The 27185-nt window shown below is 35.7% G+C and overlaps 1 protein-coding gene across 1 annotated transcript; it reads left to right on the top strand.

Annotated features, from left to right (window-relative positions):
* The first annotated feature begins 24647 nt into the window (after window positions 1–24647).
* On the top strand, window positions 24648–26794 carry LOC101824082 (vigilin-like). The gene has a single exon (XM_040743857.1). It carries the CDS (start codon window positions 24718–24720, stop codon window positions 26749–26751), a length of 2034 nt encoding a protein of 677 aa, XP_040599791.1. The 5' UTR covers window positions 24648–24717; the 3' UTR covers window positions 26752–26794.
* Window positions 26795–27185: the final 391 nt, after the last annotated feature.

The raw sequence follows: 27185 nt of genomic DNA, 5'->3' as shown, positions 1-27185 counted from the left end.
CATCTCACTCTGACCAATGGACAGGGTTGTCAGACAAATATAACAGAGAAATAAAGGAACTCACAGATGTCATGACTCAAATGGATTTAACAGATATCCGTAGAACATTCCACCCCAACATAAAAGAATATAAATTCTTCTTAGTACCTCATAGAACCTTCTCTAAAATTGATCACATACACAGTAAAAAAAATCAACAGATACAAAAAAGATAGAATAAGCCTCTGTATCTGATCAGATTACCATGGTTTAAAGTTAAAATTCAATGAAGACATTTACTGCAGAAAGCCCACAAACTCATGGACATTGAACAGTGCTCAATTGAATCACCATTGGTTCAATAAAGAAATTAAACTCTTCTTATATTCAAGGAAAATGATTGGTTAACATACCCAAAACTATATGACACTATGAAAGCAGAACTAAGAGGAAAGATCATAGCAATGAATGGCGATAAAAAGAGATGAAGGAGGTCATTACATACTCATCACAGGTGAAACCCACCAAGATGAAGTGTCTATCCTGAACATCTATGCCCCAAATACAAAGGCATCCACATTCGTTAAAGAAACATTATTAGAACTTAAATCTCATCTAAAGCCCCACACAGTTATAGTGAGAGATTTCAACACACCACTCTCAAGACTAGACAGGAATACCAGACAGAAACTCAACAAAGAAGCAAAGGGTCTAATAGAAGTAATGACCCAACTGGGATTAACAGATATCTATAGAACATTTCATCCACATAAAAAAGAATATACCTTCTTCTCACCACCACATGGAACCTTCTCAAAAATCGACCACATACTTGGCAACATATCAAACCTCAGCAGCTACAAAAATTTGGAATAACTCCATGCATCTTATCAGATCACCATGCTTTAAAATTAGAATTCAACAACAACACAAATTGCAGAAAACCTACAAACTCATGGAAATTGAATAATGCTCAACTGCACCATCCCTGGGTCAAACAGGAAATAAAAAAAGAAATTAAAGACTTCCTCGAATTCAATGAGAATGAAGACACAACATACCCAAACCTATGGGACACTTTGAAAGCCGTGCTACGGGGGAAGTTCATAGCACTAAGTGCTCACATGAAGAAACAGGAGAACAGTTATACCAGAGAATTAACATCAAAGCTGAAAGCTCTAGAACACAAAGAAGCAAACTCCCCCAGGAGGAGTAGATGCCAGGAAATAATCAAATTGAGGGCTGAAATCAATAAAGTAGAAACCAGGAAATCAATACAAAGAATCAATGCAACGAAGAGTTGGTTGTTTGAGAAAATCAACAAGATAGACAAACCTTTGTCCAAACTTACCAAACAGCAGAGAGTGAACACACAAATTAACAAAATCAGAAATGAAAAGGGGGACATAACAACAGACTCTGAGGAAATCCAGAGAATCACTAGGTCATACTTTGAAAACCTGCACTCCACAAAATTTGAAAATTTAAAGGAAATGGATGACTTTCTGGATAGCTATCACTTGCCAAAACTAAATCAAGAACAGATAAGCAATTTAAATAGACCTTTAACCCCTATGGAAATAGAAGCCGTCATCAAAATTCTCCCAACCAAAAAAAGTCCAGGTCCAGATGGCCTCAGTGCAGAATTCTACCAGAAATTCACAGAACACTTTATACCAATTCTTCACAAAGTTTTCCACACAATAGAAGCAGAAGGGTCTTTGCCAAACTTTTTCTATGAGGCTTCAATAACCTTGATCCCTCATGAATATTGATGCAAAAATACTCAATAAAATACTGGCTAATCGGATCCAAGAACACATCAAAACAATCATTCACCATGATCAAGTAGGTTTCATCCCAGGGATGCAGGGAAGGTTCAACATACGAAAATCTATCAACGTAATCCACCATATAAACAAGCTGAAAAACAAAAATCACATGATCATCTCACTAGATGCTGAAAAAGCCTTTGACAATATCCAACACCCCTTCACGATAAAGGTCTTGGAGAGAGCTGGGATAACAGGGACATACTTAAACATAATAAAAGCTATATACAGTAAACCAACAGCCAACATCAAACTAAATGGACAGAAACTCAACGCAATTCCTCTAAAATCAAGCACAAACCAAGGCTATCCACTCTCTCCATACCTTTTCAACATGGATCTTGAAGTTCTAGCTAATGCCATAAGACAACAAAGGGGGATCAAGGGGATACAAATTGGGAAGGAAGAGGTCAAACTTTCACTGTTTGCAGATGATATGATAGTTTACATCAATGACCCAAAGAACTATACCAGGGAACTTTACAGCTGATTAACACCTTCAGCAAAGTGGCAGGCTACAAGATCAACTCAAGAAAATAAGTAGCCCTACTTTATACAGATGATAAAAGGGCTGAAAAGAAATCAGAGAAACATCACCCTTTACAATTGCCACAAACAACATAAAATACCTTGGGGTAACGCTAACCAAACAAGTGAAAGACCTGTATCATAAGAACTTTGAATCTTTAGAGAAAGAAATTAAAGAAGCCCTCAGAAAATGGAAAGATCTCCCATGCTCTTGGATAGGTAGGATCAATGTAGTAAAAATGGCAATCCTGCCAAAAGCAATCTACAGATTCAATGCAATCCCTATTAAAATCCCAGCACAATTCTTCACAGCCCTTGAAAGAACAATAATCAATTTTGTATGGAAAAACAAAAGACCCAGGATAGCCAAAACAACCCTGTTCAACAAGGCAACGTCTGGAGGCGTCACCATCCCTGACCTCAAGCTCTATTATAGAGCTATAGTCCTGAAAACAGCTTGGTATTAGCACAAAAATAGACAGGTAGACCAATGGAATCGAATTGAAAACCCGGGTATTAACCCACACACATATGAACATCTGATCTTTGACAAAGAAGCTAAAAATATACAGTGGAATAAAGAAAGCATCTTCAAGAAATGGTGCTGGCATAACTGGAGACTGGCATGTAGAAGAATGCAGATCGATCCATGTATATCGCCATGCACAAAACTTAAGTCCAAATGGATCAAAGACCTCAACATAAATTCAGCCACACTGAACTTCTTAGAAGAGAATGTGGGTGGTACCCTTGAACGAATTGGTACAGGAGACAGCTTCCTGAACATAACACCAGTAGCACAGACAGTGAGATCAACAATTAATAAATGGGACCTCGTGAAACTGAGAAGCTTCTGTAAGGCAAAGGACACAGTCAGCAAGACAAAAAGGCAGCCCACAGAATGGGAAAAATATTCACTAATCCCACATCTGACAGAGAGTTGATCTCCAAAATTTACAAAGAACTCAAGAAGCAAGTCTCCAAAACATCAAAGGACCCAATTAAAAAGTAGGCTGCAGAACTAAATAGAGAGTTTTCAATAGAGGAGTCAAAAATGGCTGAGAGGCACTTGAGAAAGTGCTCAACATCCTTAGCCATCAAGGAAATGCAAATCAAAACAACTCTGAGATATCATCTCACTCCTGTCAGAATGGCTAAAATCAAAAACACCAATGATAATTTATGCTGGAGAGTATGTGGTGAAAGGGGAACACTCCTCCATTGCTGGTGGGAGTGCCAACTGCTTCAGCCACTTTGGAAATCAGTATGGAGATTCCTCAGAAAAATGGGAATAAACCTACCACTAGATCCAGCAACTCCACTCTTAGGCATATATCCAAAAGATGCCCATTCATACAACAAAGATATCTGTTCCACTATGTTCATAGCAGCTTTATTTGTAATAGCGAGAACTTGGAAGCAACCTAGATGTCCCTCAACTGAAGAGTGGATAGAGAAATTGTGGTACATTTACACAATGGAGTACTATTCAGCAGAAAAAACAATGGAATCCTGAGATTCACAGGCAAATGGATGACACTAGAAGAAACCATCCTGAGTGAGGTAACACAGTCACAAAAAGAGAAACATGGCATGTACTCTCTCATATATGGATTTTAGACATAGATCTGGGGAGTGCCAGCCTACAATCCTATGGCAAGAGAGTCTGGGAAACAGAAACTTCATTTAGTGGCTGATCGAAGAAGAGCCAGACTCCCTTGTTTAAGTACTGAGCTGAACTCAAGAAAGCCAGTAACAAAGAGGGAGGACTGATGATCAAAGTGATTAAGACTGGGCTGGTTTAACCCCCCAGAAACAGCTGACCAGACAAAGGTTAACTCTTGAATCCCAGGCATCAGCCTGGGAATCCAGCATGGGACTGATCAAGACCCCCTGAATCTGGGTGTCAGTGAGGAGGCCTAGGTAATCTATTGAGCCTTGGGCAGCAGATCAGTACCCATCCCAAGTATACACATGGACTTTGGACTCCCATAGAACAATGTGAGGTGCACTCTCACCCGGAACTCTTGGGGAAGGGTCTAGGCCCTGCCCTATATGAAATGACAGACTATGGACACGCCCATGGAGGGCCTCACCCTCCCTGTTGGAATGAGAGGATAACGGGGGGGGGGGTTGGGGAGAGGGCACGGGAGGAGGGGAGGGAAAGGGAGAGGGAACTGGAACTGACTTGTGAAGCAACCTTGTTTCTTATCTAAATTTAAACTGGAAAATTAAAAAAAAAGTACCTGGAGAAATCTCACACTATTGATTTAACAGTAAACATGGAACCTCTAGAACAAAAAAAGCAAACACACCTATGAAGAGTAGACAATATTAAATAATTAAACTGAGGGCTAAAATCAATAAAATAGAAACAAAGAGAACAATACAAGGAATCAATGAAATAAAGAATTGTTTCTTTGAGAAAAGCAACAACATAGAGAAAACTTTATCCAAACTAGGGAAATGACAGAGAAAGAATATACAAATTAACAAAATCAAAAACAAAAAGGGGGACATAAAACAGATTGTGAGGAAATCCAAAGAAGCACCAAGTCATATCTCAAAAACATTTGTGATGTGGAAATAATGCCCAAAGGTGCATGTACAGTATTGCGGACTCACCCCTACACATGTGATCCACAAAATTGGAAAATTTAAAGGAAACAGAAAATTTTCTTTAAATATAACAGATACCAAAATTAAATCAAGACCATATAAACAATTTAAATAGATTTATAACCCCTATGGTAATAGAAGCATCATCAAAAGTCTCCAACCAAAAAACAAAGCCCAGATCTAGACTGTTTCATTACAGAATTATTCAAGAATTTCAAAGAAGACCTAATACCAATGTTCTTTAAATTGTTCTACACAACAGCACCATAAGGAACATTGCCAAACTCTTTTTATAAGGTCAAAGTTACACTGATACACAAACCACACAAAGCGGCAACAAACAAAGGCTTTCAGACCAAACACCCTCCTGAATCTGATGCAAAAATATTAAACAAAATACTGGCAAACCAAATCCAAGAACACATCAGAAAAATCATCCACCATGAACAAGTAGGCATTTCTCACAGAGATGAAGGGATGGGTAAACACATGAAAATCTTTCAAGGTAATCTACCATATAAGCAAACTTAAAGAAAAAACATGATCATCTCATTAGATGCTGAAAAATCCTGTGACAAATCCACCACCAATTCATGATAAAATTCTTGTAGAAATCAAGGATAAAATGAACATACTTAAACATAATAAAGTATCCAACAATCCAACAGTCAACATCAAACTAAATGGAGAGAAAGTCAAAGTTATTCCCCTAAAATCTGGAACAAGACAAGACTGACCACTCGTTCCATATCTATCCAATATAGTACTCCAAGTTCTAGCTAGAGCAATAAAACACAATTGGAGATCAAGGGGATACCAATTGGAAAAGAAGAAGTCAAACATTTGATATTTTCCAATGATATGGTAGTGTGCATTAGTGACCCAAAAATTCTACCAGGAAACTCCTACAATTGATAAACACCTTTAGTAATATGTCAGAATACATTATAAACTCAAAAAAATCATTAGCGCTCCTATATACAGAGGATAAATGTACAGAGAAAGAAACCAGAGAAACATCACCCTTCACAATAGCCACAAACAAAATAACTTGGGGTAAGTCTATCTGAAGAAGTGAAAGACTTGTAAGACAAGAACCTTAGGTCATTGAAGAAAATATCAGAATATAGCAAAGGACATGGTCAACAAGACAAAACAGCAGCCTAAAAAATGGAAAAAGATCTTCACCAACCCCACATTTGTTAGAGGGTTGATCTCAAAAATATACAAAGAACTCAATAAACTAGACATCAAAATACCAAAAAATCCAATATTTAATAATGGAGTAGAGATCTAAAACTTTGCTCAGAAGAATTTCTATTGACGAAAGGACACTTGAGGTATTGCTCAACATCCTTAGCAATCAGGGAAACGCAAATTAAAGCAACTCTGAGATACCATCTTACACGTGTCAGATTGACTAAAATAAAATCACTGATGACAGCTTATGCTAGAGAAGATAAAGAATAAGGGGAACTCTTCATTGTTGCTTGGAGTGCAAATTTGTATAGCTACATTGGAAATAAGTATGGCTGTTTCTCAGAAAATTGGGAATCAACCTACCTCAAGATCCAGCAATACTACTCTTGGGTATATACCCAAAGGATGCTCAATTATACTACAAGGAAGTTTGCTCATCATGTTCATAGCAGCTTTATTTGTAATAGCCACAACCTGTAAACAACCTAGATACCCTTCAACCAAAGAATAGGTAAAGAAAATATGATAGGTTTACACAATGGAGTATTCCTCAGCATTAAAACATTTTCTTGAAATTTGAAGGAAAGTGGATGGAATCAGAAAATAAAACCATCCTGAATGAGGTAACCTACCTAGAGAAAGGCAATCACAGTATGTAGTCACTCATAAGTTGATATTAGACATAAAACAAGAGTTAAGCATCCTCCAGTCTACAATACCTGAGAAGCTAGGTAACAAGGAGGACCCTAAGAGAGACATACATTGATCCCCCTGGGAAGGGTGATTAGAGCAGATCTGCTGAGTAAATCTGGAGTGTGGGTAGGAGGGGGAGGGTGGGAACCTGCATATTACCTAGGAAGGATCTTTGAAAATGGATGACAGTTGTCTGGCTTGGGCAGTTTATGTGGCCCCTGGTAGTGGGACCAGGATTCATCCTTAGTGTATGAACTGACTTTTTGGAACCCATTCTCTATGACGGGATACATTGCTAAGACTAGATAAAGGGTGGAGGGCCTTGGTCCCGCCTCATTGTTATGTGCCAAACTTTTTTGAGTTCCCATTGGAGGCCTCAGCAAAGAGTAGATGGCAGAGTGGTGTGGGGAAGGTCAGAGGAGCAGCAGGAGGGGAATTAGGGAACTGGGATTGGTGTATAAAATAAAAAAGATTGTTTCAAAAATAAAAAATAAAGAGAAATATTGAAACAAATCCAAATGTAAGAAAGATGGAACCGAAAAAATTCAGACAATTTGGGGGAAATTTTAGATACAAAATAGGTCAATTAGAAGGTAAAATATAGGAGTTTTAAGCCAAAGTAATGGAATTAGTTCAATTAACACACACACAACACAAATGGAGCATGCAGGAAATGTGGGACACCATGAAAAGACCAAATAGCAATTCACAGGTAAAGATGAAGCAGAAGCATCACAACTTAAGACCATAGTATAGCTATTCAAGGACATTATAGAACTATGGAAAGGCATACATATACAGATATAAAAAGCATACAAAAGAGCAAAATGACAGGACCAGAAAATTAACATCCCACATCATATCATAACTAAATATGTAGAACAAATAAATCTTTCTGAAAGCTTCAAGATAACAAAAACAAATCACCACTTTACTAAACCAATATAATCTTTAATATTTTAGTTTACAAACATGTTAGTTTTATTGTTTCCACTGTTTACTCTCCCTTCTCTAGTCCCCTTCCTTCTCCTCGTGTCCTTTCTCCACCTACAATCCCTTTCTCCTCAGTCTCCTTTCATAAAGAGTATGGGCTCCTATTGGAGTCAACAAATCATGGCAACATCAAGTTCTGGCAGGACCAAGCTCTTCCCCTTGCATCAAGGTTGGGCAAGATATTACACCATAAGGAATAGGTTTTAAATAGGTTGCTAGGAGTATTAATTGGCCTTAGGGACAGGTCCCAGTTCTAATTCTATGAGCCCCGCAAACAGACTAAGCCATACAAATTTCACCCTGATGCAGAGGGACTAAGTCAGTTCCTAGCTGTGGGTCCAGAGTTCATGAGCTTCCAGGAGTTTGTGTCATCTGTCTCTGTGGGTTTGCCCATCATGGTCTTGAGTCCCCTTGCTCACACATGCTGTTTTATAATTGGAATAAAGTTATAACTATATTAAAAGTCTATTAAGATATATAAGCTTTTGGTCTACTTAATTTCAGAATGATTAAATCAAGAACACTGAGAACAGCATGTGTTGGAGAGGATGTGGAGTCAGGGGAACACTTTTTCGCAACCATTTTGGAAATCAGTATGGCAGTTTCTAAGAAAATTGGGAATCCATGTACCTCAGAACCCAGTGATACCACTCTTGCCCAGTTACCCAAAGGACACTCATTCATAGCACAAGGATATTGGTAATAGCAGCATTATTTGTAATAGCCAGAACCTACAAACAACCTAGATGCTCTTCAACCAAAGAATGGAAGAGGAAAATTGGTACATTTACACAATGGAGTACTTCTCAGTGGTAAAATATAATGACCTCATGAAATTTTCAGGCAAATAGAACTAGAAAAAAATCCTGAGTGAGTTAACCGAGACTCAGAAAGACAAACATGGTTTGTTTTCTCTCATAAGTAGATATTAGATGCAAAGGATAACCAGAATAAAATACACATCCCCAGAGAAGCTATGTAACAAGGAGGACCATATGAGGGACACATGGATCACCCTGGGAAGAGAAATTATATAGTATCTACAGGGCAACCTGGGGGTGGGGGTTTTAATGGGGAGGGGAGGGGAAATCAGAACAGGAGGAAAGGAGATGGTTGAGGTGGAGAGGGATGAAGTGGAGGAGGAATGAAACAGATATCTTAGTAAAGAGAGTCACTATGGACTTAGGAAGAAACCTGGTGCTAGAGTAACGCCAAGAATCCACAAAGAGGACCCCAATTAATACTCCTAGCAATAGTAGAGAGGATTCCTGAATTAGCCTACCCCTGTAATCAGATTGAAAATACCCCAACTATCCTCATAGAGTCCTCTTCCAGTAATTGATGGAACCAGACACAGAGATCCACAACCAAGAACCAGGCTGAATTCTGGGAATCCAGGTGAAGAGAGGGATGAGGGAACATATGAGAAAGGAAGGTCAAGAACATGATGGAGAAATCTACAGAGACAGATGCACCAAGCTCATGGAAATTCATGAACTTCAGACCTACAACTGTGGATACTCCAGGAGACCTAACCAGGCCCTCCACATATGGGAGAGAGTTGTGAATTTTGAACTATTGGAGGGACCCCTGGCAGTGGGACCAGTTACAAATCTGGTGCATGAACTTGTTTGTTGGAGCCTATTCCTTAGGGTGAGATGCCATGTTCAGTGGCAGAAGGACTATGATATAATCACCATACATGAACTGACTTGATGGAGTCTATTCCTTATGATGTGAGGCCATTCTCAGTCTTAATGAATAGGAGTCGGGCCTGGTCCTGGCCCGAACCTATTGTATCAGATTATGTTGACCCCTCATGGGAGCTTTTACCCATGTGGAGGAGTAGACTGTGGGTGGGCTAAAGGGGGTAAGGGGTATGAGATGAGGCGAGAAGGGTGCGAGGAGGTTTGGGAGGGAGAACTGTGGTTGGAATGTAAACTGTATTAAAAAAGAAAATAAAAGAAATTACATATTTTAATTCAGCAGAGTCAAGTGGGAAGGGAGTTTCTTTATCCCTGGATTTGCTTTTGGTGGTATACCCTTTTCACCTGCTGGCCAAACTTTGTTATTGTAACTTAAGGTCAAGGAGCAAGCCAGTAAGCACCAGACCTCAATTTTCCAGGATTCTATTTGAGATAAATTACTGGATACTTTTCAATTAAGTTAATTGATGAATGAATGAATGAATGGATGAATGAAATTTATGCCAATGGTAGATAATATTACTATACAAGAACTTAAATATTTTTCCATTTCTGCTATCGATGGAATTTTAAAGAGGCATATTACCTACCTGGAATGAATTTGCTCTTAGCCATAGTTACTATTAGCTTGATAATCCATATAATATTCTTGAAGAAATGGTTTGACAATATATCTAAGAATGAGGAACTTATAGAAAGTATTTGTAATTCCTTCTGTACTCAAGTATTATTGGCTGACAGTGGAAGAGAAGACAGACATAGTTTACTGATTATTTTGTATGGATCTCCCAGATATTGACAGCTGCAACATTATATTCCCTTTTTTGGATAACCCCAAATATTATGAAAAGAGAAATTTTCATAGTGTGCAGAATTTGGTGTAGTGTATGTGGTCATGCATTATGCTTGGAAAGACAATTTTCTCAATTTGCAATTGTATAATGATTCTTCAGATGAAGCCAGTGTTTTACCTGGATAATCAGAGATGTGGATGGTGTACGATTGAAAATTTAGTGAGAAAGATATTTGTAGATGAACACGTTTGATCCATTTGGTGACTTTAGCTGAGGAGGAATTCTGCTAGGTAGAATAAGGTAAGATATAGATAAGATGACCCATTCCATGGGATGTCAACCTATTTTCTTATCTATTCCTTTCATTGTCCAGGAGAACCATGAACAAAGTTGACTTGATGGCTGAGATGGGGTTATGCATGGACTTAGCAAAATGAATGTTCATTCACCAAGACTGACATATCAAAGGTTGTTCCTGAATTCCAAAGCTTCCAGGGACTGAGATCGATACTGAGCCCTCAATATGGAATAATTCTGTGTTATGTCCATTCAGTGATCTGGTGTTAGACTGACTATATTCAGTGACATACATCATGGAAAGGGCCATCCATTGTTCTTACTGGCAGAGCTAAATATGCTGGTTGTAGATTTGCCTGTCCTGCATGTAATTAATGCTTTTTTTAAAAATTAACTACCATTTTTGGGCTCAGAGAATGCTCACAGAATTTGGTAGTCCACACAACATCACTACTCATCAAAGCACACATTTCCTGCCCAAAGAAGCAAAGCAGTGGACCCATGATTGTATTCCCTACTAACCTTATGCAGTTGGCTTGATAGAAAAATGGCATGGCCCTTTAAAGACATAGTTACAGTGACAAGTGGCAGTAGCTGGGAGGGCTGGAGCATTGTTCTTCAGAAGGTAGCATATACATTGAATAAGTATCAGATGCCAGGATTCAGATTTCTAGGAATCAATGGGTGGAAATAGAAATGATTCTACTCACTATTACACCTAGTTCTTCATATTTCATGACCTAATGTTAACAAACCTAAAAATTTTTGTTGCATGGGGGGAGAAGTATTTTTCTAGCTGGAGTGTCAATGAATATTACATTGAATCCAAAACTAAGATTTTTTTTCCCTTGTCAATTTGATTTTCTTTATCTTGAGTCAATAGCCTAAGACAGGAATAAGATTGTTTGGATGTATGATTGATCCATATTGCCAGGGAAAAATCTTCACTGCTTTTCCACAATGGAGAAAGGAGCATTATGTCTGGAGTGTAGGAGAATATTTACGCGAGTAGGTCTCAATCTGTGTGTTGTGAATCCTTTGAGGGTTGAATGACCCTTTCACAGGGATCACCTAATACATCAGAAAGCACAAACATTTGCATTACAATTCATAACACTTGCAAATTCTACCTATGAAGTAGCAACAAAAATAATTTTATAGTTGGGAGTAACCACAACATAAGGAACTGTAATAAAGGGTCAAAGCATTAGGAATGTTGAGAACCACTACTTTAGGGCATTCCATAGTGTTGCCATGTTCTGTGATTAAGGTAAATGGAAAAATGCAATAACCCAGTCCAATTGGGATGAAAAAGATACACTCTTTATGGATGACGCCAAGATAAAGAACCACAACCCACTGAAGGGTTTGCATAGGGTTGAGGAAATACAGATTTGGTTTTCTAAGAAGATAGTTATAAACACCAGCATAGTCAATTTCGCAGAAATGAGGATTATAACCAACACAAATTTTTATGTTATGTTTTGTTAATATCATGTTTGTGCCTATGTTCACACACATTAAGCCAATATATTTTTTCTTTTTTTCTAATCATGGAATATAGTGCAAATTGAGATAACATGGGTTAAACATTTTGAATAAATATTATCACATTTGTTATGAAATACTAAAAGCCTGAATTAAGTGAGGGATTTTACCACCTACTCTAAAAATAAATACTATCTTTATCTTTATATGTTTTCATATTTCCTTTACTCTTATTCCAATATGCAGTGGTATAGCTGTCTAAGATTTTCTTTCATAAATTAAAAAATTATTGAATATGATTATGACAACTATTTTACTCACATTTATTTGTTATTGTGTATTTACTTTGTTAATTTATTTTTTACTTTCCTCTAAAAGTTGTACTCTAAATTTCAATCAGTTGCTTGTTTAAAACTTCGTAACACTGATTTGTCCCTTTCTGGCACTTGTAGCCTCTGGCCATCTTGGTTGGCCTACTCCTTGTGATGTCATCTCCCTCAAAATTCTGTTGTCATGGGAACCTTCATGTATACTCAGTAAGGCCAAACTTAGTCCAGTCTGGTAGCTCATCCTTTCCAGGTAAGATATTTGTTATTACTTTTTTTTCAGTTTTGGTGATATATAACTTTTCTTTTATTTTTAAGAGTTCTAGCAGATTACACTGAGGTTTGAAGCAACTGTTTAATTCATGTCTTCTGAGTCTAGTTACTTTTGTATTTGGTTGATCTATTTTTCAGTAGTCTCTCATGCCTACTTCTGAATGCATGATTACTCTTTCTACAACACTCCTCACAATATGTTTAATAAACTGTTATGAGAACATGCTATTTTCTGTTTGTGTTAAGATTTAGCATCTTAAATGAACCTTTCTGGAGGAACTTAGGAACTTTGGAACTTGGCAGCCATCTTGGAATTCTTTTTCATTGTGAAGTCACAATCTTTTACAAATTCATACTTTTTGGTTGTTATCTTCATAACAGACATTCTTAAATATCTTTCCTGTCAACATTTTCTTCAAAATTTCACATTTTTGAGTTTGTGTTTGTATTCACTATTAATCTATGTCAATGTTAGTACTATATATGGCGGTAATTGTCAGACTATACTGTAAATCAGATTCCGCACAATCATTAGTTGTCCTTTCAAACTTGGTAGACTCAGTGTTTCCAATCAACATTAGACCACCAGATACTTCACTAGCAAGTGGGTGAAACAGTTGTCACCTTTTTACTAGAATTATGGACTCTTGTGGGTTGTTTGTTTATATTTGACTGACTAGTCTTACAGAAGATTCTAGAAATACTGGGTTCTTTATTTTCATTATTCTAGCATGAAGCATGATAATGAGTCATGTTAATCTTCATTTTTTATTGTTTATAATTTCTTTTATACTTTGATTATAGAGTACATTTTCATACATCTTTTAATTTCTGTCAAAACAACTGGAACATTATTTTATCATGTCTATATTCTGCATATATGTTTATCCTGTAACATCTTTTACTTATTTTTCTTTGAATATGTTTTTCAATTATTATTTTTGAATTATTATGCAATTCATATAAGTAATTAATATATGAGATTTTTTCAATCCTAGTATTCAGAATATGTGTCTAGTTTGCCTAGTCTTTCTCAAGGTGAGAACTGATTTCCTCAAAATTCAAAATTGTCCTGGTAAGTCACTTACAAAATTATGGAATCATCTCAAGTCAGGAGCATCTCATAAATTGTCCATAACAAGCTATATATTTTCTTCCTTAATCTTAATTTTTGCACATGTTAAGTTTCATGTGTACAACTTCACATTTTAAGCATTTTTGTTCTGCTAAATATTTTCTCTTTTTATTCGTATTTTAATCTGGACATATAATTACTATTCAAAGTAGCATTACTATCACTATTATTAGTATTTTATTATTTTATAAGTATATCATATAAATTTCTTCCACATATAAGCACATTGACATTTATATATACTCAATTTTCATCTATCACCTGAGTATATTATATCTTTATTATTTTATCATGAAGTAGTATCATATGAGCATGTTCAGATTTTGGTTAGGTTATTTTTGTGCCACATCACATAGTCCATTAGAATTGTTTGTGATTTCCTATTTTCCTGGTACCACGTATAGGAATTTGATTAGGGTAATATTTACATCATTTTGAGAAATTTTGTCACACAAATTTTGAATTTTAATTGAGAAAGATTGGAAGAGAAAAAAGTGCTTGCACAATTCTGATGCTGAAATGTACCATATTAAATTAAGTAGGATATGTAAATTTGTTGACATATATAAAGAATGCTACAAAAAGTTCTTGTCATCCAATGAGCTAACATTTAGTTACAAATGTAAAAATATGAAAATATTTAGTTATAAAAATAAATACTATAGTATTAAGAATTTACCACAGTAATCAAAATAACTTTGGATCAGTGTATGCAGTGTTTTAGGGATAATTTGAAACTATTTGACCATTAATTTCACCATTTACAGGGGTAAGATTTATACACCTATACAAAAATGTGCACATAGGAAAGTGTACATATGATCAAAATTAATTTGGTTGCAAAATTTAAAATTCAGTTGACAAACATTCTTTTTTATTAAACACAATTTATTTTTGTTAAATCCATATTTAAGCATCTGATAAATGTTAAACTTTTTGAAAGTGTTAATATTAAATTACCTCACTATAAGATTTTACAATACTTGCCAAATTTGCTGAGGGGAATTGTGTGTGCATATCAATTATTCACAATGTCAAAGCATAGTACTGAATAAAAGCATTATATAATATCTCTTCATGTGCATGAATAAAACCTAAAAGTTTCAAAATGGTAACAAGTTTGAAAATAATACACCATTAGTTAAATAATATGACTTCTACCTAGAAAGAGGTTTACATAAGTTTCTGGTTTTTAGCACATTGTAACATTTTTATTATGTGAGAATATGTGTAATTCCTATAAGAAGGAACAGACTCACTCATTTTGTGCTGATCAAAGGAAATCATTTTATATTTTTATGGCAATAGCATTGGGTAAAGACATTTTAATCTAAATTTGTGGCATATTATGAAATTTATTTGGGATAGAGGACATTTTCTATTCCATATCCCTATTTCCTCATCCACTCATTATATACATTTCAGGTTTTACATGTGTTTGATAAGAGGATCAAATTTTTAAAAATACTGAAACACTCTAAGTTTCAGATAATGGAAGACTACCATTTTATTTTCAGCCTTTCGCTTCATATTAAAGCAAATCAACAGTTCCATGAAGCTATAATCACCTCTTGCTTTGGAAACTTAAAAGGTGAGTTTATGCTTTCATAAATTATCATCAAAGGAACACATGCAAACTGAAGTAGAAGAAAAGGTAAGTTTAACAACATCATTTGAAAGATTTTTTTCCTCTGTAAAAGTTATTTCTGCATGAGGAATGTTGAGCAAAATCGAGCTGATTTCTTTGTAAGTAGATCTAATATGACGATTAAATATCAAATAGAATTATCTATCTGGACTCGATAACATTTTATAGAACCATAACGCATGACAATGTACTTTGAGTACTATATTGAATAGATATGGAGAGAGTGAACAGCCTTCTCTCATTCCTGATAGTTGGCTGTCAGCTTGCTGTATATTGCTTTAGATATGTTCTTTGTATCAATGATCTCTCCAAGACACTTATCATGACTCAGTGTTGAATTTTCTCAAAGGATTTTTCAGCACATAATGAGATGATCATGAGGGTTTTTTTCTCAGTTTGTTTATATGGTTGATTACATTGACAGATTTTCATATGGTAAACCATCCCTGAATTTCTGAGATGAAGCCTACTTGATCAAGGTGGATGATCTTTTTGATGAGGCTTTGGGTTGGTTTGCAAGTAAGTTATTGAGTATTTTTGCATAAGATTGCCTGGTCCTAGGCTTTTTGCTTGTTTGTTTGTGAGAATTTTAATGGCTGCTTCTATTTCATCAGGGCTTATAGATCTATTTATATTGTTTATCTGATCTTTATTTATCTATCAAGGGAATTGTCAATTTCTTTTAGATTTTCCAGTTGGGTGGAGTACAGACGTTTGAAGTATAACCAAATGATTCTCTAGATTCCCTTGGTGTCTGTTTCTATGTGTTCATTTTCTATTTTGGCATTGTTAATTTGGATTTTCTCTTTCTGTGTTTCAGTTAGTTTGGATGAAAATCTTTTCAATTTTTTCAAAACCCAACTCATTGTTTCATTGATTCTTTGTATTGTTCTCTTTTTGTCGATTTTTTTTTCAATTTCAGATCTCTCTCTGGTTAATTTCTGCTGTCTACTCCTCTAGGCTGTGCTTGCTTCTGTTTGTTTCAGATCTTTCATGTATGTTGTTAAGTTGCTAGTATGAGATCTCTCCAATTTCTTTATTCAGGAATTAACTATAATGAACTTTCCTCCTAGCATCTCTTTCATTATGTCCCATAGGTTTGGTGCACTCAAACTCATTAAATTCTATCAAGTCTTAATTTCTTTTTTTTTTTTTTTGGTTTTTTGAGACAGGGTTTCTCTGTGGCTTTGGAGGCTGTCCTGGAACTAGCTCTTGTAGACCAGGCTGGCCTCGAACTCACAGAGATCTGCCTGCCTCTGCCTCCCAAGTGCTGTGATTAAAGGCATGTGCCACCAATGCCCGGCTTAGTTTCTTATTTCTGCATTTTTACAGTAGTAATTCAGTAGATAGCTACCAATTTCCATGAGTTTTAAGGCTTTCTGTCGTTTCTGTTGCTGAAATTCGTCTTTAATTTCTGGTGGTCTGATACGATGCATGTGGTTATTTCAAATTTCTTTTATCTATTGAGACTTGTTTTCTCACTGAGTATGTGATCACTTTTGAACACGGCTCCATGAGGTGCTGAGATGAAAGTATATTCTATTTTATTTGGGTAAAATGTTCTATAGATATCTGTTAGGTCCATTTGCTTCATAATGTGCATTAGATCCTTTATTTCTCTGCTTATTTTTTGTCTGGAATGTATGTCTTTTGATGAAAGTGGCCCACTGAAGTCTCTCACTGTCAATGTGTGAGGGGCAAGGGTGATTTAAACTTTAGCAGTGTTTCCTTTACAAACTTGGGGTGACCTTGTATTTTGGGCATAGATATTAAGAATTCAAAAATCATCTTGATTGATTTTTACTTTGAGAAGTACTAAGTGTTCTCCATCTCTTTTGATTACCTTTGGTTTGAAGGCTATTTTGTTTGATATTAGAATGGATACTCTAGATTGTCTCTTATGTCCATTTTCTTGGAAAATCTTTTCACAAACAATATTTCTTTTGAGGCAATATTTATCTCTTATATTGAGGTGTGTTTCCCATGTGTAGCAGAATGATGGATCCTATTTTCACATCCATTCTGTTAGACTATGTTTATGTAATAGGGAAATTGCCTACATTGATATTTAGAAATATTAATGGACAATGACTATTAATTTCTGTCGTGTTGATGGTGATGGTGGTAGCGTTTACGTGTGTGTGTGCGTGTGTATGTGTGTGTGTGTGTCTTTTCATTCTTAGGGTTTTACTGGTGTGAGATTACTTATTGTCTATTCTTTTGTGGGTGTAGTTAACCACTGAGTGGGAGTTTTTCTGCTAGTACCTTCTGTATGGCTGGATTTGTAGATCGATATTCTTTAAATTTGACTTTTCACGGAATATCTTTTTTTTCTCCCTCTAAGGTGGCTACAAATTTTTTTTGGGTACAGTACAGTGTCATGGCATCTGTGTTCTCCTAGTATATGAAGGACATCTGTCCAGGATCTTCTGCCTTTTAGATTCTTCATTGAAGTTTTGGATATACAAATCTAATAGGTCTGCCTAGATACGTTACTTAGCCATTTTCCTTTGCAGGTTTTAATAGTGCTTCTTTGTTCTGCATATTTAGTGTTTTATTGTATGGTGAGAGGACTTTCTTTTCTGTTCCAGTCTGTTTGGTTTTCTGTAAGCTTCTTGTACCTTTATAGGCATGTCCTTCTTTAGGTCAGGAAATGTTTCCAAAATGTTTTGTGTCAGGGTTTTTTTTTTGGATTTAACATTTTCTTTGACCAATGCATCTATTTCTTGTATTGTATCTTTAATGCCTGAGTTCCCCTCTTCCATCTCTTGTATTCTTTTGTTGATACTTGCCTCTGTAGTTGCTGCTCACTTACCTATATTTTGAAATCTAAGAATTCCCTCAGTTTGTTTTCTTTATTGTTTCTATTTACATTTTCATTTCTTGAACAGTTTTATTCATTTCCGTCAACCGTTTGTGGTTTTTTTTTGCTTTATTTAAAGGATTAATTCATTTCTGATACTTTTATTTTATTCAATTACTTTAGGAATTTATTCATTTCCTCTTAATGACTTTCTATCAGTAAAAAGTTGGTTATACGGTCATTTTCTTTTGTTCAATTATGTGGGAATGCTCAGGTTTGCTGTAGTTGGATAACTCAACTCTGGTGGAAACACATTGCCTTGGATGATGTTGATTGTGCTCTTACAGAGGTATTTAGGCATCTGGGATTGAGGTGATCATATGTGTAGGTGCCTATTTTTAACTTTGTCTTTGTTGTATTGGTGTTTTTTCCCTTAGTTTCTGTTTCCTCTGTTTGTCATGTTTGAGTGGCCTGTGGTTGAATAGAGATTCTCTGCCCAAGTTTAAGGGTAGATATCTGATGAACTAGTTGGCCCTGATTATGTGGGTTTTGCCAAGTGAGGGCCTTGGTTTATGGCATACAGACTGGCCACTTTTCTAGGTGGTGGTTCTCTGGGGTTCAGAGTGTCAGTGTGTCCTCAGGAGATCTGGTGCCTGGTGTGGCCTCTGGTAAAGAATGTGGCTTCTACTCATGGTATACATAGTGGGATAGGGTGATGAGGACAGGAGGGTCTATTGGGGTTTGGCTGGCTGAGTTCTGGGGTAGTGCTGGTGGTACAGGAGTGGGGGTCATACCTGGGGATCTTGGTGCTAGCATGCCATCTGGTACAACAGGGATTGGGGATATGGTTGCTGGACAGGCTTCTGATGGAGGAGAGGGCTCTCTAATGTAAAATTTTAGTGGTGTTTGGGATCAAATCTGGGAAATAATGATTGCTGTGTAAATGGAAGACCATTGAGTTGCATATCAACCAGTAGATGTTTCAAAAATTATGTGCAGGAAACTATATAACATATTTTGTCCATATGACCCAATAGATAAAAAAGACTCATGGATTAAGCAATATTATTCACTGCATTTTAATATATTAAGGGTCTAAATCATACTCCAGATAAACAATTTTCTTAAAGATAGTTAGAATGTGGAATGTTCTACCCAGAACCATTTTGAAAAAAAATAGGGCCATGCGTTTATATGTAAGACAAGGAAAGAATGATCACTTTTACTGATTTCTGGAAATTCTTCTATGAATTATAATCAATAGAGGGTGGAGAGATGGCTGTGTGGTTAAGAGCACTGGTTTCCCTTGGAGAAGGCTTGGATTCAGTTCACATGGTGGATAGAAACCATCTGTACTTCCAGATCCACTATCCAATATCCTCTAATAACCTCTATGTGGACTTCATGCACATGGGTACATAGACACACATTTTGGCAAAACATCCATACACATAATTTTTAAGTAAATAAATTGCAATAGGAAACTACAATAACATACTTTCCATCAGATAAAATGTTCTTATCTGAGGGAAGGTTAGGAGGAATTAGGATTGGTAGAGGGAAGGGATACTATAATCAGGATATATTGAATGAAAATCGATTTTCTTTTTGTATAAATTTTATTTAAATTAGAAACAATCTTATTTACATATCAATCCCAGTTCTATCTCCCTCTTAACATCCCATGCCCCCACCAACCCCCATCCCAAACGCCATCCACTCCCCAGGAAGGGTACTGCCTTCCATGAGGGATCATCACAGTCTGTCACGTCACTGGGGACAGGGCCTAGGCCCTCCCCTTTGTATCCAGGCTAAGAGAGTATCCCTCCATGGGAAATGGGCGCCCCAAATCTGTTTTCGCACTAAGGATATATCTTGGTTCCACTGCCAGAGGCCCCATAGATTGCCCAGTGCTCCTAGCTGACACCCACGTTCAGGGTGCCTGGAAAAAAAACTATTTTCAATGAGAGAAAAAAGTGAATTTGCCTATAAGCAAAAATTTGTGTTAGTCTGTGTGATATGAAGTTTACCTAAGGCTATCTCCTTGCATTCAGAATCTCAAAAATCGTTTTCAAAGGAATCTTGATGCAGTTTAGAAAATTTGTAAGAAATATCATCTAAGTGGGTAAGTCTTGTCATTATATATATATATATATTTATATGCATGTATATGTATTCATACTTATGTACAAACACAGACAGCAAATATTGACAATGTGTAATACAGTTTAGCACTTAAATGTGATGTTAACTACAAGTAGAATTGAATTCTGCTATGAAAGTATATGCAGTTTTATTCAAATTTTTTATTATTATTTTGCATATGTGTGCAGATGCACACACATGTATGTTGTGTGTAATTATATACACTAAAATACATGAATCACAGTCATTTCATCAGTTTGTATTTGCTTCTTTAAATTTTATCAGGAAAATTCTAACAACATTTTTATAAACTAATGTATTGAGTAAATCACATACTTTTCTTAATCCCAAACACATTTATTTAATGTTTCCTTCTGCAAATAGCTTTACTCCATCTGTATGTACCCACAAATACTAACAAGGTAAAACCTTGTTTAAGTTTTATATGTTAATTTAATTAAGTAGAGATATTAACCTATAAAATTATAAACCCTTTTACTCAATATTTTGGTTATTGATACCACCTTACAATGGTGTGTTAATTTATCTTCTTCCATGAAATATCCAGTGAAACGTTGAATACAGCATTTTGAAACATTTTTTAAATTATAAGATTACTTTTGGTGTAAGCATGTAGATAAATATTCCTTGATACGATTAAGCATGTATTTTTCTTCCTAGAATTTAAATACTAAGGTCTAGGGTTATGGTTTAGTGATAACTAGCATTAAGGTCTAGGATGGTTGCAACCAGTATTCACAAGGCTTTGGATTTGATCACCAGCATCACAAACAATGTTTTAAAACCCTCAGGTAAAGAGTTTTCAAATTTATTATATATTTATCACGTGCTATTAATCTGATTCTGCCACTTAACATTCATATCAGTTGAATCCCTTTCTTGTTCATCCCAGTCCATTCCTAATAATGATTATTTCACTCATAAGTAAAGTTCCCAAACTTGTGCCAGTTAATACCAATATGAGTCCACAGTAGTCAAGGATAAAAATTGTGCTAGTCAATGCTTAATATTGTTAAAATATTTATTATTTACTTATATCATAAATATAATAATTCCATAGATACTTATACCTTTCTTAAAGTTAAAAGTGATTTTTTTCCTTAATTTGATATGCACTTTTATCTCTTCCACACATTACATTTTTTCTGAGTGTGTTCTTACTGGTTTTCAGTGCCATTTTATATTAGATATATTATCTTGTAAGGTTTTCCTTTGATATTTTGATTATCATTTTAATGTTATACCACCCAAAACCATGGGAGGTTTTAGCACTTAGAATATGACACAACTCTTACTAGACAATGTTAGTACAATACTGAATAGACAACATGTTTGTCATAATGATGTGTGGTAGGGGAACATTTGAGTAGGAGTCACTGATACAGAGTAGATTTGTCACTTGAAAATAATAATAGAGATGATAGAGAAGAGTAAAAGATCAAACAGAAAGATTATGTACCTAGTTCATTCAGTGATGAGCTTTGTAGAAGATGATGTTACAGTTGAGACTTGAATATGATTTGAAAGATTAAAGAATATGGTAGAATAAATGACTCTCAACTATTTGCAACAGTGCAGTTCTAAATGAATGCATATGATATAAGCAATACTAAATGAACTATATGCTGGTGTGTGTATGTGCGTGTGTGTGTGTGTCTGTGTGTGACAAGATATTATTTATTTGACAGAAAGTGGAAGACTTGAGATTAGCTGGAGTGGAGAGAATGGGGTAATAATATGAATACACTGTTCATGTAAGAATTTATCTATCTTTATTCCTATATCCATTTCTGACATAGTTGATGTAGCTGCACTTAGCAAATGGTCAATATTATGCTGTTTTATCATTTAACTACTTATCATATTTAGATAATAAATGTAAGTAAATAAACTTATTTAGAAATTATATTTCACAAGTGATGAATTTATACACACAGGTATTTAAGAATATTTTAACATTTGTTTCTGATGAAATGGATATAATAAAAATAATTTAGATACTTCTTTAGATGCATGCATATAAAAACATGTTTCAACAAAGAAATGAAAGGCAAAGTAGAGATACTACCTTAAAAGTTAAAAAAAAGATAAGATGTTAAGCAGCAAAGGAAAGTTTATAGCATAGTGTATATGTATTTGGTCCCCAAAAGACACATAAATTAGACAAGGACCAAGCAAGAGTTGGAGTATATTAGCAACAGCATCGTAATTTAGAAAAAAAGACAAGAGAGGAGATAGAGCATTTCAGACTGGACTTGTTACCATGATAGAAATGAAGGAATGAAATTTAAGAAAATGGCACTAAGTACTTGGCAAGTTTTAGGAAAACCAGTTTGCATTCATAATATTCCAATCCAGTTCAAGCTGGGCTACGGTGGTGCATGCTGTTAATCCCATTACTCAGGAGACAGAAGCAGCTCGACCTCTGTCACAGGCAAACCTGGTCTAAAAAGTGAGTTCCAAAATAGTCAGAGCTGTTACACAGAGAAACCCTGTCTCTAAAAGTCAAACAAACAAAAATCAAATATAGCCCAACAATAAAATGTAGATATTAATAGTCAAAAGTATAGAATAAGTTTCTGGGTATTCATTTGATGATAATTAAGTGCCTTATAGATATATAGACTGAAGTTAGGTGATAGCATTGTACATTTGAGGAATTACTGGTGGCTATTTCAATGATATTCTAAGATATAAGTCTAAATTATATTACATAGGGAAAGAATACCATGGAAAGAAAGTGTCCAAATAAGCAGGCATTAATAATTTAATTGTAGAATTTTACTAGAGGAGGTAGACCAGGATAGAATGTGAGTCAGAAAAATCTTTAAGGTTGCCATAAACAGAAATGGGATATTTTTCAGAATTAAAGGGGGGAATTTAGTATTATGTCTCAACAAATCTAGACTTAAAACAGTATTCAAATAAGTAATTGAGATTTATCCATTATGCAGACCATACTACTATTATGAAACTCCCAGATCAGGTAAGGTATATGTCAGACTCCAGACTGACAGTTAGGGAAACTGCATAAGACCGAACTAGGCCCTCCATATGTGGGTGTCACTTGGTGGTTTTAGGCAGTCTATGAGGCCATTGGCAGTGGAACCAATATTTATCCCTAGTGCACAAATTGGCTTTGAGCGCCCATTCCTTATGGAGGTATATTTTTTCATCCTAGATACAGGGGAGAGGGCCTCTGTACTCTTCCAAATGATGTGATAGACTTTGATGATCCCCCATCGAAGACATCACTATCTCTGAGGAGAGGAGGGAGGATGGGGAGATGGTGGGGGGAGTGGGAGGACAGGAGGGAGAAGGAAATGGGATTGCTGTGCAAAATAATATTGTTTTTAATTTAAATAAAAATAATTTAAAAAAGATAAAAACATATATGCTTTGCCTGTATTCGGTGGTAGAAATGGGAGTTTCCTTTAAATGAGCATGGGGAACCCATATAGGTAATGGAATCTTTCTCCAGATGAGATAACATATTTCTTTCAAAATTTGACTTTACTAAAATCCCATAAATAGAACACATAGAATGCATGAACATTTTTCTACTTTTATCAGTGTATGTTAATTATACATTCTATATTTCATGGTAATGTTTTAATGAATGTAAAATTATTTTATTATTATCTCTCCTTGATGCACTGTTAACTCCTCCCATTTATCCCAATATCCCCCTTCCCAATTAGTCCCCATAATGGTTCCATGTCTTTTTATTGGGTGACCCAGAGAGTTACTTGCAATTCTAAGATACATATTTTAAAAATTGTTATAGCAAGCACTGGTAACTGTAGTATCTTTAGATATGTAGATAACTACATTTCTGTAAAAATTATTTTGAAACAACAGCTGGTATAGGCAAAAAAATATTGACTCTGGGTTTGGAATGAGAGTTGTTTATGAATGTCATAAGAATTCTTAAAAGATGAACTTCCTTTTGAAAATAACTTGGTTGTTTCCATACAGTTCTTATAATTTAAACTTGCCTTGTGTTCACATAAGGATATGTAAATACACAAAACTCTAATGTATCCTCAGGAAAAGAAATGATTCTAATAAATGTCTTTATCATATTAATTACTTTTGAAAGAAACTATGCCCTGAAAGTATTTATTTTTCTCATACAGTAATATGCTAATAGACAACTACAAGCGGTTTTTCAGTCTTGGGGCTGCTGCTGAATGATCTGCAACGCATCTGGATTGCATGTGCTTGAAAACCAACAATGACTTCCAAAAGACAATACATTGTATATCCAAATAGGTCTTTGCAAAGGGGAAACCATGCTACCAACATAAATTCACGAGGAAGAGTAAATTTTCCATCATCAAGCTGCAACTCAGAGAATAATATCACTGTTAGAAAGCCAGAAAACCGTGAAATAACTCGCAACTGGATTCTCTCAATGCATAAAAATGCAGCCAATGTTTCTGAAGTGGAAATTTCTATTCCTCCCAGTCTACACACATCCCTAAGTGGTTCTAAAGAATCTTTGATTAGTTCAATCATGGAAGAATGTGGCAAAGTCCATATTCATTTTCCAAGTACCAACTTGGGCCTTCAAAAAGTCCTTATTAGAGGCCCTGCAGAAAGTGTTGAAAAGGTTAAGAAAAAACTTCTGAAACTTGCAGAAGAAGAGCAAGCAAAGAGTTACTCCGTGGCTGTCCCTGTAAAGTCCAAATATCACCAATTTCTTATGAGTAAAAATGGTGGCAACCTTCATACAATCTGTGAGAAGAAAGGGGTACGTATCATTTTCCCTACCTTTAAGAACAAGGATCAGGAATCAATAACCATCATAGGGACAGAAGAGGCTGTTAAAGATGTGCAAAAAGAGGTTGAGGTTTTACTGAAAGATCTGGACAATGTAGTGGAGGACAGCATAATGATAAATCCCAAATTTCACAATTACTTTGTCATGCAAAAGGGACAGCTTTTAAGAGAAATAATTAAGGAATATGGTGGTGTATTTATTACCTTTTCATATGCAGGAAAACAGAGTACAAAAGTCACAATAAAAGGAGCAAAAGCTTGTGTTGAAGCAGCAAAGAAACATATTCAGGAGATATTTGAGCCTTTAGGGTCCCAAGTCACAACACGGTGTGTTGTTCCCCCCAAATTCCATCCTTTTATCACGGGACCAATATGCTCTAGAATTCAACAAATTGCAAGAGATTGTAAGGCTCAAATCAAATTTCCAGAAACTGAAAAGCCAACTACAAACTCACATCCAGAGGTTCAGGAAACTGGGAAAGAAAAAGGGGGAAAGAACACTAAAGGGCCAGTTTCAACTGCTGCAAAAAAAAGTGACACCATGTCTATCTCGGGAAAAGCAGAAAATTGCAAGGCAACCACACAAGCTGAGGGGTCTCTTGTTCCGGTAACCGCTGAAGTCCAAGTGCCTTTTCACCTACATCCATACATCATTGGGCACAAAGGAAGTGGCTTACGCAAGCTAATAAAGGAATTTGAAGTTCACATTCAGGTATCACAACCCGGAGGAAATTTTCATATCATATCTATTATGGGCCTTGAAGCAAATGTAGAAAAAGCCAAGATGAAATTGCAAAAACAAGTAAAAACTTTACAAATGGAAATAGATGACCAGACATTAAGAAATTTTAGGCAAACATTCAGTTTAGAACCCAAATATCATTCCAAGATCTTTGGTAATAAAGGTATATTTATTTCCCAGATTTGCACAAAATATGATGTTACAGTTCATTTTCCAAAGAAAGGAGTCAATCCAATGCAAGATCAAATTACCATTTCAGGTTCTAAAGATAACATCCTAGGAGCTCGAGATGCAATATTGACAGTGCTGCGTAAGATTGAAAAAACTGTTTCCAAGGAAATCCCGCTGAACCACCAGGTTTGTGCCAATATCTTTGGATTTGGTGGAAAATCCATCCAGAAAATCATGGAAAAATTCCAAGTAGACATCCGTGTACCTTCAAAAGGAAGATGTGCTAGTTCTAGCATCATTGTGAGTGGATCTTCTTGTAATGTACAAGGCGCAATTGACTATATCTTGACTCTTGAGAAACATTTCCTGTCTGTTGGAAAGTGTGAACATCCAGTGGAGCATGTGAAGCGTGGTCCTGGTCACATAGCTGCAAAAACATCTAAGAGTTTTGGGAAAAGAAATGCTCTTCGTAACGCAAAATCCACCACACATCGTCCACATGTGTACAATTCTGAAGATTTTCCCAAACTGAAACATGAAGTGTCTCCTAAGCCTCATCCTTGGAGACCATAACAACAAGGGTTAAATCAAATAAATGGAAATTGTCCCAGCCTGATTACCTGAGATTGTTGTCAAATTTTATCATAGGATTGAAGCATCTGTTTAATTACTGGCACAATTCTGATATCTTTACCATTACTACATCACTGCTTAGATACTCCATAATGTTGCAGTGTTAATTAGATCCTTGGGCTTGAATGTTTGCAATATGCAGCAACTCAGTTACATTTTCCACCCAGGACGATATCCTGACACTTTTACATATAGTCTCTTAAGGCAGTCTTTATACAACTCAGGCTCCCTAACTTTATGTTATATAAGTATACTATTTTTCACTTTTACTGTGAAGCTTAGTCTGTCAAAAGAAAGTTACTTTTACTAAGTCATATCACCTTTGCTTCACAAAAACACAATCAAATTTGTTCTCTTTGCTCTTTCCATTATTT

This window comes from Mesocricetus auratus, unplaced genomic scaffold, assembly GCF_017639785.1.
Source record: "Mesocricetus auratus isolate SY011 unplaced genomic scaffold, BCM_Maur_2.0 Super-Scaffold_100003, whole genome shotgun sequence".
Taxonomy (NCBI): Eukaryota; Metazoa; Chordata; class Mammalia; order Rodentia; family Cricetidae; genus Mesocricetus; species Mesocricetus auratus.
This window is presented reverse-complemented; position numbering and strand designations above follow the sequence as displayed.

Excerpts from the sequence above, each read along its gene's own strand:
- LOC101824082 (XM_040743857.1), top strand. The coding sequence starts at position 24,718 with ATGACTTCCAAAAGACAATACATTGTATATCCAAATAGGTCTTTGCAA.